Source organism: Schistocerca piceifrons, chromosome 9 (genome assembly GCF_021461385.2).
Source record: "Schistocerca piceifrons isolate TAMUIC-IGC-003096 chromosome 9, iqSchPice1.1, whole genome shotgun sequence".
NCBI classification, from domain to species: Eukaryota; Metazoa; Arthropoda; class Insecta; order Orthoptera; family Acrididae; genus Schistocerca; species Schistocerca piceifrons.
Window position 1 is genome coordinate 167,398,930 of NC_060146.1, and position 17,261 is coordinate 167,416,190.

The 17,261-nt window shown below is 41.1% G+C and overlaps 1 protein-coding gene across 3 annotated transcripts; it reads right to left on the reverse strand.

The window, feature by feature from the left end:
• Nucleotides 1-7,271: 7,271 nt before the first annotated feature.
• LOC124717101 (inositol-trisphosphate 3-kinase B-like) lies at nt 7,272-16,147 on the reverse strand. 3 transcript variants are annotated; one of them, XM_047243810.1, is made up of 8 exons: nt 15,785-16,147; nt 13,554-13,656; nt 12,602-12,748; nt 12,254-12,384; nt 11,556-11,638; nt 10,976-11,144; nt 9,697-9,768; nt 7,272-9,112 (listed from the first exon to the last, which is right to left on the reverse strand). In XM_047243810.1, exons 1-8 carry the CDS (start codon nt 15,887-15,889, stop codon nt 8,885-8,887), a joined length of 1,038 nt encoding a protein of 345 aa, XP_047099766.1. In that variant the 5' UTR covers nt 15,890-16,147; the 3' UTR covers nt 7,272-8,884. The 3 variants fall into 3 exon arrangements, with proteins under 3 accessions (XP_047099766.1, XP_047099765.1, XP_047099763.1); XM_047243809.1 differs by having other exon boundaries at nt 12,254-12,381; nt 15,782-16,147; XM_047243807.1 differs by having other exon boundaries at nt 15,782-16,147.
• Nucleotides 16,148-17,261: the final 1,114 nt, after the last annotated feature.

Consider the following 17,261-nt stretch of genomic DNA (forward strand, 5'->3'; position numbering starts at 1 on the left):
TCCTGCATTGTTGATTTTCTACATCTACATCTACATCCATACTCCACATGCCACCTGACAGTGTCTGGTGGAGGGTACATTGAGTACCTCTATCGGTTCTCCCTTCTATTCCAGTCTCGTATTGTTCGTGGAAAGAAGGATTGTTGGTATGCCTCTGTGTGGGCTCTAATCTCTCTAATTTTATCCTCATGGTCTCTTCGCGAGATATACATAGGAGGGAACAATATACTGCTTGACTCTTTCCCACCGACATTACTTTTGTTATGAAGATTAGCATCTCCAAAACAAAAGTAATGTCAGTGGGAAAGAGATATAAACGGATTGAGTGCCAAATAGGAGGAACAAAGTTAGAACAGGTGGACGGTTTCAAGTACTTGGGATGCATATTCTCACAGGATGGCAACATAGTGAAAGAACTGGAAGCGAGGTGTAGCAAAGCTAATGCAGTGAGCGCTCAGCTACGATTGACTCTCTTCTGCAAGAAGGAAGTCAGTACCAAGACTAAGTTATCTGTGCACCGTTCAATCTTTCGACCAACTTTGTTGTATGGGAGCGAAAGCTGGGTGGATTCAGGTTACCTTATCAATAAGGTTGAGGTTACGGATATGAAAGTAGCTAGGATGATTGCAGGTACTAGTAGATGGGAACAATGGCAGGAGGGTGTCCACAATGAGGAAATCAAGAAAAACTGGGAATGAACTCTATAGATATAGCAGTCAGGGCAAACAGGCTTAGATGGTGGGGTCATGTTACACGCATGGGAGAAGCAAGGTTACCCAAGAGACACATGGATTCAGCAGTAGAGGGTAGGAGTAGCTGGGGTAGACGAAGGAGAAGGTACCTGGATTCGGTTAAGAATGATTTTGAAGTAATAGGTTTAACATCAGAAGAGGCACCAATGTTAACACTGAATAGGGTATCATGGAGGAATTGTATAAGGGGGACTATGCTCCAGACTGAACGCTGAAAGGCATAATCAATCCTAAATGATGATGATGATGACCCCTCGGTGAAGGTATATTCTCAGAACTTCAACAAAAGCCTGTACCGAGCTACTGAGCATCTCTCCTGCAGAGTCTTCCACTGGAGTTTATCTGTCATCTCCGTAACGCTTTCGCGATTACTAAATGATCCTGTAACGATCACTCCTAATGCGTACTCCCAGATAATTTATGGAATTAACTGCTTCCAGTTGCTGAAGTGCTATATTGTAGTTAAATGATAAAGGATCTTTCTTTCTATGTATTCGCAGCACATTACACTTGTCTACATTGAGATTCAATTGCCATTCCCTGCACCACGCGTCAATTCAGTGCAGATCCTCCTGCATTTCAGTACAATTTTCCATTGTTACAACCCGATATACCATACCATCATCCGCAAAAAGCCTCAGTGAACCTCCGATGTCATCCACAAGGTCATTTATGTATATTGTGAACAGCAAGGGTCCCACAACACTCCCCTGCGGCACACCTGAAATCACTCTTACTTCGGAAGACTTCTCTCCATTGAAAATGACATGCTGCGTTCTGTTATCTAGGAACTCTTCAATCCAATCACACAGTTGATCTGATAGTCCATGTGCTCTTACTTTGTTCGTTAAACAACTGTGGGGAACTGTATCGAACGCCTTGCGGAAGTCAAGAAACATGGCATCTACATGGGAACCCGTGTCTATGGCCCTCTGAGTCTCGTGGACGAATAGCGCGAGCTGGCTTTCACACGATTGTCTTTTTCGAAACCCATGCTGATTCCTACAGAGTAGATTTCTAGTCTCCAGAAAAGTCATTATACTCGAACATAATACGTGTTACGAAATTCTACAACTGATCGACGTTAGAGATATAGGTCTATAGTTCTGCACATCTGTTTAACTTCCCTTCTTGAAAATGGGGATGACCTGTGCCCTTTTCCGATCCTTTGGAACGCTATGTTCTTCTAGAGACCTACGGTACACCGCTGCAAGAAGAGGGGCAAGTTCCTTCGCGTACTCTGTGTAAAATTGAACTGGTATCCCATCAGGTCCAGCAGCCTTTCCTCTTTTGAGCAATTTTAACTGTTTCTCTATCCCTCTGTCATCTATTTCGATATCTACCATTTTGTCACCTGTGCGACAATCTAGAGAAGGAGGAACTCCTGCCTGGAGTTTCCATCATTTGATTTCACTTGCCAGTACAATTACTTCTTAGTGGTTTATGTTCCTGATAATAAAAATCAGTTTAAGCTAACAATACAAGACAGGAAAATAACTTTAATGTAGACTTTACCTCCTTGTTTAGAGCTTAGAATGGAGTTACATGCTTTGATGTTAAAATATTCAACAAGCACCCATCTAACGTAAATCCCTATTAATTCATATAAGAATTAAAAATATCTCTCATTAGCCACATTTTCTGCTAATTACATAGATTTAGGATTCAAAAGTTCTTTTCAATACATGGCAAGTAGCAGGATAAAAATTATTTGCAGGGTCAAAATTTTTTTGAATCCATGATAGTGTAAGACTTTAAAAATCTACTTGTTCGATCAAGTTAAAACTCCTCAACAAAAGAACTACACCATAAGAATCAGAAAAATATAAATAAATGTCTGAGTAACAAGAATTTGTGAGACATAGTCCATAAAACTGTTTTGTTATTTTACGAAACTGTAGTACAAATGTAAATTTCAGAAAAAAAAAATATCAGATTTATTTAACCTATGAGTAATACCAGAGCTAAATTTCATACTGCACACTGAAGGCAATGCTGTATCATAGAAAAGCAGCGAGAAAGATTAGTTTGGTCCAAAAATGAAGTCAAAATGACATGGATTATTCTCTGCAGGTGTTCTTTTGAATAATGGCAGTACACAGCCATATGCCCTAACAGCTGTTATTACAAACACAGACCCTTTACACTGTGCATTTCCAACAGACACTGTAGTCACCAAATCTTTTTCTTTACTCACCTTATTGTTTCATTTCTTCTCTTGTTAGGGTTATACATCCTTTTAAAAGACACTTACAGATTTTAAATAATTGAATTTGTCAATACTGTCTTTGCACAATTTTCATTTTTTTTGCAGGGTTGCATGATGTATTAATATACTTTCCAGTTGTTAATCTCTCTTTATCCTTTTGAAAGCTAATATGAACACTGTGTAAGCTTAGAATGTAAGTACAGGAAAATTACAGAAAGTTAGTCTTTCTGATATTTGCACGTAAGTTAAAATATAATTATGAAGGTTAACATAAATCATATTTCACAACAACACATGAATTTTTATCTTTTACTGCACACATCCACATCAGTCTATATATAAATGTTCACAAGATGTCAAAATTTATATTTGCTGTAATATTGTCTTTGGTTATGTGATGGTGACAAATGCAATAGACATTCTGTTCCAAGCCAGTCACGGTGTGTGAAGTAGTCATGCCGTACACAGTTAAGACGTTATTGTGTACACAGTTAAGACGTTATTGTCATAAAGATAGAGCAGTCATGTACATGAGTTGATTATCTATTTATTTTTTATTTTACTTTTCCATGACCTAGATCATACAAAATAATGACAAAATTTTTCCAGACACTGCCAATTTTCTTCTACGTGGACTGTGAGCTCCATACTGCAGCTGTCTTGGTCTTATCTCTCACTGCATAAAGATCATCTGTGGTGCAAGGACAAGACAGAGACAATACGGTCTTGCAGGTTACCACACTCACAGTGAAGCCCCACTTCCTGATGTTCGTCTCACATCGCGACCCTCCCATCCTCTTCCATGTCGTGCACTGTGGATGGAAGCCTGCAGCAAATTCATTTGTGATACTCTCCTCAGCTTTCAGTTAGTGAATTTTGCCATCGGTCTGTTTGGTGACTGCCAGGTGCTGATGGAATTGCCTGATGATGTGTGCATCAAGTTGCTGCTCCTTTGCCATGACTTAGGTTTTGTTCCTGTACAAACAGAGGATGTCTAAGTGAGATTGCTTCTTTTTTCCCATTTCTGTGAGTGTTGTCCTGCAGATGTCAGGTGGCACCATACCCACAATTTCATAAAATTTTGGTGACAGGAGTTGAAAATTTTCCAATTTTTTATAGTACAGAATGTAAGTATACAATTTCAGTTAATGGGAATGAATTTTAACTGTTTACCGTATTCTGTGAACTATCAAAAAGATTTAGCTCAATAAATTCCAGTATGGTGCCTAAATATGTTGTCATTTCCGATGACAAGTGTGCTAAAGACAGGTCCAAACCCAATCTTTGCAAGCAGCGCTCAGATGACAACTGCACAGACGGCCAGTGTGGCCGAGCAGTTCTTGGCGCTTCAGTCTGGAACCACGTGACCATTACAGTCACAGGTTCAAATCCTGCCTCGGGCATGGGTGTGTGTGATGTCTTCAGGTCAGTTAGGTTTAAGTAGTTCTAAGTTCTAGGGGATTGATGACCTCAGATGTTAAGTCCCATAGTGCTCAGAACCATTTGAACCATTTGACAACTGCACAGGCTTTCAAGTGGTTCACAACTAATACTTTTTAAGTCTAAGAGTAAGACTTATGTTATGCAGTTTCACCCAGTAATAATGACGTGTTGGTGCCAGAAATAAACACTGTCATACACTAAATGAAACACACTGAAAAATTTCATGGTGCGCAGATGGATAAGAAGTTAAAACAGAGGCATTTTATGACCTGAGAAGCATTTCTTGTCCTGATGAGCTAAAGAGAAGACTGTTGGCTTCTTGTGCATATATTCACTCCCTGTTGACTTATGGAATTATCTTCCAGAGCAGTGCACCTAAAGTAAATAAAGTGTTGGTTCAGCAGAAGTGGGCAATAAGACTATTGCTCGAACAGTCCACGAGTATACGGCCGGTTCATAGTGTCCAACGGGCACAATATTTCAGCAATCAGACATGTCACCATCGTCAGGTGTGCTGACGAACTGAGTTCCTGCGGGTGGGCCGCGCGCCTGACGATGGTGACATGTCTGATCGCTGAAATATTGTGCCCATTGGACACTATGAACTGGCAGTATACCCGTGGACTGTTCGAGCAACAAATATGCCGGGAGAAGCTGAAGAATCACACAATAAGACTATTGTCTAAAGTAGATAACTACATATCTTGCTGCAGGTTCCTCAATTATTTTCTACAGTTCCACTATCTGCAATGAGATTTGCACTTTGGAAAATGAATATCCCCATCTCTAAAGTGATTTACAATAGTCGTCAGCCTGTATGTACATGTCTGCTGCATCAAAAATCCGAAGTTGCATCTCTTACTTACTAGTAACTGAGCAAGTGTTTTTCAGGGTAAATGTTTCATCAAATACCTAGTTTTAAACTTGGGCAACTTTACTGCTGCTAGTTCGATTTTAATACATTTCAAATGTCTTGCTTTTTGACCGGCGATATGTGTCGTATATTTGCAGTAAAATCATTAAGCTGCAACAATGTCAGTAAGGCATATATTTTTTTGGAAGTAATTCATAATATTTTTCAAATCATATCATTTTGCTTTCAGCTACCAGAATTATACAGGGTGATTCAAAAAGAATACCACAACTTTAGGAATTTAAAACTCTGCAACGACAAAAGGCAGAGCTAAGCACTATCTGTCGGCGAATTAAGGGAGCTATAAAGTTTCATTTAGTTGTACATTTGTTCGCTTGAGGCGCTGTTGACTAGGCGTCAGCGTCAGTTGATGCTAAGATGGCGACCGCTCAACAGAAAGCTTTTTGTGTTATTGAGTACGGCAGAAGTGAATCGACGACAGTTGTTCAGCGTGCATTTCGAACGAAGTATGGTGTTAAACCTCCTGATAGGTGGTGTATTAAACGTTGGTATAAACAGTTTACAGAGAATGGGTGTTTGTGCAAAGGGAAAAGTTCTGGACGGCCGAGAACGAGTGATGAAAATGTAGCACGCATCCAGCAAGCATTTGTTCGCAGCCCAGGAAAATCGACTCGCAGAGCTAGCAGAGAGCTGCAAATTCCACAATCAACTGTATGGAGAGTCCTACGAAAAAGGTTAGTTATGAAACCTTATCGTCCGAATTGAACATCCACTACCCGAGGCGATGGATCGGCCACCAGGCAGCCCGTGACAGAGCACTTCATCACTGGCCTCCAAGAAGCCCTGATCTTACCCCCTGCGATTTTTTCTTATGGGGGTATGTTAAGGATATGGTGTTTCGGCCACCTCTCCCAGCCACCATTGATGATTTGAAATGAGAAATAACAGCAGCTATCCAAACTGTTACACCTGATATGCTACAGAGAGTGTGGAACGAGTTAGAGTATCGGGTTGATATTGCTCGTGTGTCTGGAGGGGGCCATATTGAACATCTCTGAACTTGTTTTTGAGTGAAACAGAAGGTTATATTATGTGTAACAGAAGGGTATATTATGTTTCTTTCATTAAATACACATTTTTAAAGTTGTGGTATTCTTTTTAATCACCCTGTATTTTGTGATTCCAATTTTTGCATTAAGCCATTTTCAAGCAAAAAATTTTGACGTAAGGGCTGTTGTTATCTCTGCTCGTAAGTCGAAGTCTTATGCTTGAAAATGGCTTAATGCCAAAATTGCAATTGCAAAATAAAATTTCAACAGCTGAAAACAAAACGAAAACCTTAAAAAATCATAGGTGCTGTGGATGCATCCTGCAAGAAAAATAATTCGTATGTCGTTGATTACCGGTGGGATGTACATGTCCTGTAATATGCTATAAAGAAGCAGTGGGACTTTTCTGTATGTTACTGCTGTGTGTCAGTGTCCCATTGGTAAAGGCAAGCCTGCTAATGGCTTGCAGAATTCTTACACCTGGAGATTGTGCCACCTTCAAGTTTTATTGTTAACCCTCTGCCTCATACTGTAACATCAAAATACTGAGTGCCTGCAGATAGGCACAGATGACTTCTGAAAGCCCCGAGAAACCTACAAATAATTTTTTACATCTCACCTCTCCCCACACTGGAAAATGAAATGGTGGGAAATTTTTTCATGTTTTTACTTCTGACTGACAGATATAATTACAATACATTAATGTACTTTGCCCCAAAATAAAAAAAAACCTTGCATTTTATGAGTTCTTTCCAAATATTTCGATGTTTGTCATTTGTTTATGGCAATTTGTCCTTAAATATGCATTTTTGGCTGCTAAAACCTCTGTGGTTCAGTGTATAAATGTGTTTCACTTCCATTTACTCTTTCTTTCCTTATCATTGAACATATTCATTAAATGCCCCAAAACACAGGCGAAAATAAAAAATGAAGCATTCCTTTAGTGCTTAAAATTTATTATTCAGCTGATTACATAGTCTGCAGTGATAAATAATTCAAACAATCGGCAAATCCTCAAGTGTCTACAGACAGCAGTATTTTTGTTAGTTATCACATATGAGATAAATAAAAAATTACAATCAAAGCTATGCTTGCTACAGATGTTACAAATTTACACCACACCTACAGCTATTCATTGTAAGCAGTGTTCACAAGCAACAGAAATTGGCAGAAATCATGCAGACACTCTAAAGATTATGAATTGAGGCAATTACATACCACTACAGCTGTTTGTCACGTTGAAAATGCTAGAATTCAGATATATAGTGTACATGCCACTACAGCTGTTGTCACGTTGAAAATGCCAGAATTCAGATATATAGTGCATTTAACAATAATATTGCTAACATCTTAAAGCATTTGCTACAATATTTTATCCTAAATGCTGAGAAACAGTCTTAATACAACACTGTATATTTACTAGGCTTAACTGACTTCTATGTATCAGATTCGCATCTGAAGTAGAAGGAGTCATTATAAGTAAAGTACAGAAAAATGCTGCAAAATTATTATATAAATTAAATAAATTACTTAGCCCCCAATCTGAAATACATTGGAGTGGTTTTTAAACAGCTTCTGGCTTGATTAATGCATTTCATTTACCAAGCAGAAGTTGAAAATGTCTTCTGGCTCATTTCCCAGATGCCACACTACAGCCAGAACTTTAGCATGAACATACATTATTTCCACATACTTTGAAAATGGCTGACAGGTGTCAGAAAATATGAAACACCATATTTTGTTGAGAATGGTTAAGAGCTGCAAGAAACTTTGGTTTCTTGTCTCCAATATTAACAAAACACACAAGTGATTTTAACAAATCACATGAGTAGTGACATTTCAAATAAATGATTCACTTTGACAAAATTTTCTCTTACATCTGAGCATTCTTTGTACTACAAGTTGTTTGCATGTGTATTTGCACTTGTCTAAAACATCTTGTAGAAGTCTAACATGTATTTAACCAAAATATTTCAGTGCAATGCAGTGAATGCTATCATCTTCTGACGGAGAAGAAGTAGTTTCATACTGCACCAAAATGTAGCTTCACCTAATATTTCATTTAGAGTGTTGCTTGCACAAGTGTTGATCTGATTTAAGTAACTGCTAGTCATGTTCAATTGTTACACATTAAAAACTTCCACTTCATGTGGAAAAACAGCCATCTTAAAAACAAAATTTAACTGCACTAAGGAGTCCAAGGCTTGTATTAATTCAGTACACTGAAGCAGGTCACAATCCCAAAAGGGTGCTGTCCTCATTTCTCGGCTCAGCAATTGGCACAACTCCGTGCAAGATTACACACTGAGTGACACATCAGGGAGGGCAGCTCGTAACATCCGTTGTCACTCGGTAACAGTACTCTGCCACACGCACCCTCCCGTATCGCAAGTGTAGGGGTCCTGAGTCACGACAGCGTCGATGGGAATCGCACGGGAGTCGACCGGCGCACGGGCCAAGTTGCCGGCCCAGCTTCGGTCTCTCAGGTGTGGTCTGCCAGGCAAGTCATGTTGCAGGGGGCGGCCACGGGGCGACGCAAATGGCGTGCGCCCGGCGCTCACGTGTTGTCGCCTGGAGCTGTGGCCGTCTCTGCTGCCATCTCGGAGAAGATGCTGATGAGATTGTTGATGCCGATCAGGTAGCCGTCCTCGTGGTTGCCCACCACCCAGCGTGAGGCGTGGTCGATTGCTGTGCCGCTGGGCAGGATCAGCGTCTTGGCAAAATCTATGAGCCACACGTTTGCATTGTGCTTGTCGTGCACAAACAAAAGGGAACTTCCTATCACCTGTACAGACAAAAGCGACAGGGCATTAGTTGATTGCAGGAAACAGATGAGGCTGCTGAAGTCTTTCAGCATCAATTGGAAGATATGAGAAGTGCCAAGTTACGTATTCAAAATCATTTATTACTGTCAGTTGCTATGAAAACCTTTATTATTGTGACATGTTTTGACTGCTAATCCTTACCATCTCAAAATATCATCACACTATCTTCTAATCACTATCAGAATATCAACATATCACCTCTATCATAATATCACCTCGTAACATCACCCACAATGAGTTTTCTATTGTGGTATCTATACCAAAAACAAGAACTTGACAGTAACGTTCAGACAACCTAACAAGTCAAACTTTTTAACAACGTTTATATTCTGTGTATTGAGTCGCATTGTCCTATTCAGGTTTTTCTATGATGCTTAAAGTGGGGTGGAATTTTATGTATTAATGCACATAACATACAGTGACTTAAAACCCTCTTGTGCCTAATGATGGCAGTCTAAACTGGAAACCATAAAGGTTTTCATATCTCTCTCTCACTCACTCTCACTTTCTCTCTCTCAGATTACTGTGTTTCATATATGCTTACCTCATGCGAAGAGAAGAATTCAGAAACTTCCAAGGTGGCCCTGATTGCTTTCAACCTCTGAATGTATTTTGGCTGGAAGAAAAAATAAAACCTATAAGTAACAGGGTTTCATACAATGTCACTTAATGTAAGAATGTTTCATTATGCAAAACGTTTATTATCCCTATGTATGCAAATGTGTTATGACAAACAGAAGTTGAACACATTCAATTAATGTGAGAATTGAACAGACTTTATTCTGCTTCACTCTTATAGTTCATTGCGGAACCACTTTTTCCAATTAAATTAACAGCCTGGTCAAAGAACTACAATTCATTTTAGGGCAGATACAAAAACTTTTAAGGATGGGAAGTAAACCTACAGTACCTTAAACCATTCAAACCTGCCCCACTGTTGGGAACCAAGGTTGGCAAGTCAGCCTATCCCATTACACATTCCTAGTCCTTGGTGAGCTTGTTGGTTGGCCTTGGCCATCACGGATTTCATCTCCTATGACGTTTGCAGACTGGCAACAAGCTGGCAATATTTCAGTCTGTGCATCTCCCACCAAATTATAGTCAGAGTACACATTTGAGGTGTTTAAGACAGGAGAAAGTGTGGTATCACTTTATGCCATTAACTTTATTTTTTGCATTTCGCTTCATAAAGAGAGGGATGCCAGGAGACTGAAGTGCAACATTTGCATCTGGTCGAAAGACACTTGTTCGACTCAGATGGTGTCAATATTGACCATCAGTGACAACAGTACTTCACTAGCTTTCAGTCTTTAACTAACAGTGATTTTCCCCCCATCTTTGATTTTAGGTTGTAGTGATCATTTAGAATTGCATCCCCCCCCCCCCCCCCCCCATATACGATTTTGCTGACAACTTGCTACTACACATCTACACATGCTACCACAACACATCTGGACTTAGGCCAGTATGTGTAACTTAATAGTTGCCTCTAGTACCAGGGATCAATCCAATTTGCAACCTCTTTCAGTTACTGGATGGCATGTGAGGTCTAACTTCACTTCCCTTCCCTTCTAATGTATTACACGACCAAGATACCACACTCAGATGAAGTTCTTTCACTACAATACAAAACAAGTCGCTGCTCCAAAGTTATCAGTGCCAATGTCTCACAAAGATGTGTCATGTATCTGTTTCTATTACATTGATAACAATCTGCACACATTGGGCAATTAGATGCCTTAAGTAACAGCTGTAGGGTAGATCTTTAACTTGAAATGACAGTAACTGAAAAATTAAATAGAAACTCTTGTCCTGACACTTACCACTGCATGTGGATATCCTTCCGTGAAATCCCTGAATGCTTTGAGAATCTGCTCCCTGGTCTTAGTCGTCTTGAAGTCTTTGCTAGACTTTCCATCTGCTTTGCGAATACCTTCTATGCGGAAGCCCAGTGTTGCTGTAGAGGAGATGGTCTCTCGCCACACCATGTACCTGCAAACAAAACAAAAATATTCATACATGATGGAGAAGTGGAAGATAATGATCAAAGTCTTATGTCACAACATATGTTTAGCAATGAACGCCTTCATTTCATTTTGCCTACTGAAGTCACAAACTGCAGGAACACCAAATATCTCTGAAGTTTGTTGGCCAATTGCCTTCCTTCAAGAACATGTTGTGGAATTTTGGTCAAACTGTGGGTCAAACTGTGGGATATCCTTAATTTGCTGCCACAATATTTCACTGTAGGATCTTCTTACCATCAGCGTACACTTTAAGATGGCCAGAAGACACTGCTCCAAAATATTGTGGCACGAAGTTACTGATACCGGGCAGTTCACCCAGAATTGCATACATGGCACATGTGCTGGAGGTAAGCGGAAGACAAGCCTTGAAGCTCACCTAGGCTTAGTGACACCCTTGAGGCGATGCTCCTCCTCTGTTGGAGCTTCGGGATCAATTTGGATCATCTTCTCATACATGTCCTGCAACAAAGTAAACAGCCGTGTCAGAGCCACATACCTAAAGCAGCATACAATACATCATTTTCATGCTTGCCTATTTTGTCTGCACATACAGGAATTGGCACCCATGATGGCATGACACTGCGTAAACGTCAGTGGGTAAATAGTAGGAAGCACTGATCATTACAGTGTACATTTTCACAGCTGTTAATCACATTATTGGGGATGTTAGACCAAAATCTAATGCCTGTACAACTGAAGCATGTTTTGTGAATAACATTTTGTATGAGAATGTCTCCACCAAGAGGAGATAAAACGTTAGACACTCAACATGCCTTTAGCACGTAACAAAGATAACAGAAAAGTGGGAAGCAGTGTTTTCTATTAAGGCTTAGCACATACAGGTATACGTAATGATTAACAGAGCAAGTCCCTTCATCCAGAAACCAAATGTGTGTGTCTATAATCACTAAGCTATAAAAAATTGTTTTGAATACTCCAACTAAAATTGGGTAATATGTATTGTTACTGTCGCATCACATATGTACCTAAATTTTTTGTTGAGGGTTGCTTCAGTTATGGAGTGTATTGTACTCCAAAGTATTTAACATCTGTAAGAAAGCTATGGGAACTCACCTTTCGGAGCTTGGGCTTTTCCTTGGCCTTAGCCAACTCCTCCTCCAGATAGGTGCGCACACCTATCTTGCAGTCCATAACGCACGGGGATTGGAAGTCGCCCAGTAAGTCTTGCAATTGTAAGTATACTGCTAGTATAAAGTCAAGGAATGCAATCGCTCTTAATGTGACAAGCTAATTTCAACAAATGGTTCATATGGGCGCACACGCACACACACACACACACACACACACACACACACACACACACACACACACACACACACACAGAGAGAGAGAGAGAGAGAGAGAGAGAGCCATAAGGCAGACTCAGACTATGCAGATCATTGTTGCAGTAGGCAAGGATACAGTCTCCGTCTTCGCAGGTGACGTGGCCCTTGTACTCTGGGACGTAGGGCCTGAGCACGTCCTTCATGAGCACCTGGAAGCACAGCTCCTCTTTGGGGCAAAGCTTCTTCAGAATCGTGCCTTGCTCGGGACCAGCTTTGAAGTTTCCTGCAGCAGAAACGAGAAAACATGTTAGAACACTCCGTCGTTATCTCCATAGTCGTGCTGAAAACGTCAGACACCCATACGATCAGAGAGAGTTCTTACTTAGAAAATCACCAGATCTCTTAGCGTATTACTACACTGTGTCTAGCCAAATAAACTAAACAGCATTCTCTCTCTCTCTCTCTCTCTCTCTCTCTCTCTCTCTCTCTCCGAAAAACGCTTCTTCAGCTAGCTAAACTTCCGTTAACACCAAAACTTAACAGTTCTAACCAGTCAATGCAAGTGCAGATCACACCCACTCGTTCCATATGACATCAAGACTACGAGGATTCAGTGACTTCAACGCATGATCAGGAGAGGAACCCGCAATCCGATCATTTCTACTATTCAGATAGGCATCTGCAGTGTTAAGATTAATTGTTATTCTGTTTCCCCAAATAATGTTTCACTACTCATTTTATATCATCATACAACAGCAACTCGTTACTGAAGTGTTTCTGAAAATAATCTGAGTAGCTATACCTGTTTACCACACCACTTACAACTGCCAAGATGAACTTTCACGAAGCAACACAACCCAAATTTTAAAATATTTATTCAGTAAAATTTACAGTAAATGCCGTACCGGCGTTAGTAAAGGTATATAAATTGTTTCATACGACGTCTATTTTTTTTATAAACTTCGTCCACGCTAATGTGGTAAATGAAACGAATTACAGAGTCTCAAGACGCCGGTCTAGATAAAATATTAAATCTAAATCTACGCACACTGTTTACCAACAATACGCTGGAGAAGAAATTCACATACCTTGATGGCCAGCAAGCTGCACCCAAGCATAGCGCTGTTTCTTGTACGTTTGGAAGAACGGAGTCCATTGAACGACATTCCGTAGTTTTCTCCAACCGGAAGGCTGCAAAGAAAAAGAAAAATAACGGTTAGGGTCATTACAGAGTCAGCAGTCAAGATGCATGCATTACATGAAGGACACGACGCAAACAGAACGGTTGTTCCAAAAGTCCGTAGAAGAGTTCAGCGTAGTGGAATACGCGACAAGGTCGAATCAGATAGTCGAGCGGGTTGCCTGTTTGCGGGCGTAAGCGGTCTGGCGTCTTCGATCCTGGACGCCACGCATATCTCTTAAAAGAAGATAATATCGTCAGTTGGTAGGAAAAAAAGGCATCTACTCTCCTCTCGTTGTTAAAAACACTATACAGAAAAAAACAGACCATTTACTGCGCGTGACTGCCAGATAAGCATACCAAACTCATTAACTAGAACGGTGCATCGAAGTACTTTTCGGTGGCTATTAAAAGATTAAAATTAATTTTGTTCAATATAGATCACAAATTAATCATCCAGCTCAGAAATTTGATTCTAGTCTGCAGCTATCCAAGATTACCTGTTTATCATTTTTATATTTTGAGTTGTAAAACCGTCAAGATTATTGATTTTGTGAGCATTTCGTAAACTGACAAATTTGTGCACGCACATCCAAGTTTTTAACACGTTTTCCCCCTATCGTTTCGTCACGTCTAGAAGAAAATGCACTAGAGTGCTGCCGAGATAATTCCAACGCCTGACGACAATCTGACGCGCTCCGTCCGACCGATGTTTATGTAACGCGAAACAGCTGAGTGATAGCAGACATGGGCGTCTGTATTCACGTCCCATCCATCACCTAACGTTTCGTTCGAAAGTTTAAACTCTCAACTGCTGCTGCGTAAAAGGCAAAGTAAGTATGTAAACGACTCATTTTATAGTCATTTCTGGACGTAGTGCACCAGCTATTAGGACTGTTACTAGTTGTTCCAGCTTGAACCACAGACTAAGCAACGCAGGGACAATAATCAGTAATTACTAATTTTTCCCGAATAGTGAGCGGGTAAGCAGACTTAACTGGTTCGTTGAACTTACTGTCAGCGCAAGTTAAACACAGACAATAAATTGTTTTAGCTGCCGAGCCTTATTATTTAACTAGGGCATTTTCTACTCTCCACACAAATGTAATTTAAGTGCCTTGCACTTCTGACGGGAACGTTAAGCGAGCTGCTAGTTGGGTTCGTCCCAACAATAGGAGACTAATTTTCTCAGACCAGGTTGTGCACGCAACCAGATGTACATTATAAACGTACCACGAATCTGTTTCCAGTACACGATAGACCAATAATTTTTCGAGAAGTATTAAGATTATTTCATGTGGGGGAAGTCGTTCATCAAATGGGTTACTGGAATGGTGGCCAAAACAAGAGAATATGTCATTTGCCGGCCGGAGTGACCGTGCGGTTCTAGGCGCTACAGTCTGGAGCCGAGCGACCGCTACGGTCGCAGGTTCGAATCCTGCCTCGGGCATGGATGTGTGTGATGTCCTTAGGTTAGTTAGGTTTAATTAGCTCTAAGTTCTAGGTGACTGATGACCTCAGAAGTTAAGTCGCATAGTGCTCAGAGCCATTTGAACCATTTGTCATTTTATCTAAGTTCTCGGCAAAATAACTACTACCCAAGGAAACAAAATGTTGCTCAAGAATGACAAAGACATCGCATAAGACCTACGTTTTGAGCGCCAAGACCATTCTACCCATACTATAAAACTCTTGAGACTGAAAAAAAAAAAGAAAATCGAAATGTGAACATTAACAGATCCAGAAGTTCAACTTGCAAGCTATTAATAGTTGGTTAGTAATATGCTCTCTTCAGTATCAATATTTTACAGTCCACAGGGCACCTGGCAATGTCTGCTAGTGAAAAATACAGAATCACGTTTTCGGTGAAGGACAGGTCAAGAACTAAGATCAACATCAAGGTATGATTATCGTGAAACTATAAGTCATCATTCAGGTACGGCTTCTGTCAGCAAGAAGATTGGAATAGAATTGAAATCAGCCGCAGGTATCAAAATATTAGTGAACACAAGAGTTCCGAGAGAAAAACAGCTCCTCATCGTTGTTTTACCGAGCTGGTCGTCACTGATAAATTACAAAACACACACACACAAGGCAAAGCGACTAAGTGTATTAAAGCAATGGAATATGACTAACCACCTTGACGATAATCTTCCCGAGCGTCATCTTCTTGCGGAAAGACGCGACGGCCGAGAAAGAATCTGAAGAAGCGTCAGACGACGAGTGGAACATCTCGAGGAGCATGTTAGCGGCAGACAGATCGGCGCACACGAGAGAGAACTGCGAAACGTAGTCACTCACACGCTGTGTAACACTTAGGATCGCACACGAGAGCTGTTCTCACTGAAGCGGCAGCTAGCAGCGAAAGACGCCCGGCCAGAGACAGCGGATACTCTTTTAAGACGCGGCCAGGCTACCCCCCACCACCGCACCGCCCGGCGCACGTCACATCGCCGCGCAGGCGCACTGGGACTTCCTGCGTGCCGTGACGCTCGCGGCTGATGTAGCCGGGAAGCGCATAAGCGGGATTTGGCGTTGCGGGCAATAATACGAACCCGGCATGACCAATGAGGAAAAATGCTGGTACTGGGGAGGGGATGATACGGGGCGTGGTGGGGGTGGATGCGAGTTGTTACTGCGTAGCCCCTGCACAGTCGCTAAGCAAACGCGGATCAACTCACAATCTGCTAGTCGCCTGTGTGTACAGTGAGAAGCGTTTAACACGAAATAATACTGCCGCCCCGGAAAAAAAACTTCTTAATCTCGTACATTCTTTTTCTTTTCCCGAATTTGAAACACGAACAGCTGCTAGCATGAGTTTCTTAGAAGTAGATACCTTAGGGGTTGCGAAGCAACTCAAATCGCTTGATACGGGCAAGTCTTCAGGTCCAGATTGTATACCGATTAGTTTCCTTCCAGATTCCGCTGATACAATAGCTCCCTACTTAGCAATCATATACAACCGCTCGCTCACCAATAGATCTGTACCTACAGATTGGAAAATTGCGCAGGTCGTACCAGTGTTTAAGAAGGGTAGTAGGAGTAATCCATCGAACTACAGACCAATATCATTGACGTCGGTTTGCAGTAGGGTTTTGGAGCATATACTGTATTCAAACATTATGAATCACCTCGAAGGGAACGATCGGTTGATACGTAATCAGCATGGTTTCAGAAAACCTCGTTCTTGTGCAATGCAGCTAGCTCTTTATTCGCACGAAGTAATGGCCGCTATCGACAGGGGATCTCAAGTTGATTCCGTATTTCTAAATTTCCGGAAAGCTTTTGACACCGTTCCTCACAAGCGACTTCTAATCAAGCTGCGGGCCTATGGCGTATCGTCTCAGTTGTGCGACTGGATTCGTGATTTCCTGTCAGGAAGGTCGAAGTTCGTAGTAATAGACGGCAAATCATCGAGTAAAACTGAAGTGATATCAGGTGATTCCAGGGAAGCGTCCTCCCCCAGGGAAGCGTCCTGGGACCTCTGCTGTTCCTGATCTATATAAATGACCTGGGTGACAATCTGAGCAGTTCTCTTAGGTTGTTCGCAGATGATGCTGTAATTTACCGTCTAGTAAGGTCATCCGAAGACCAGTATCAGTTGCAAAGCGACTTA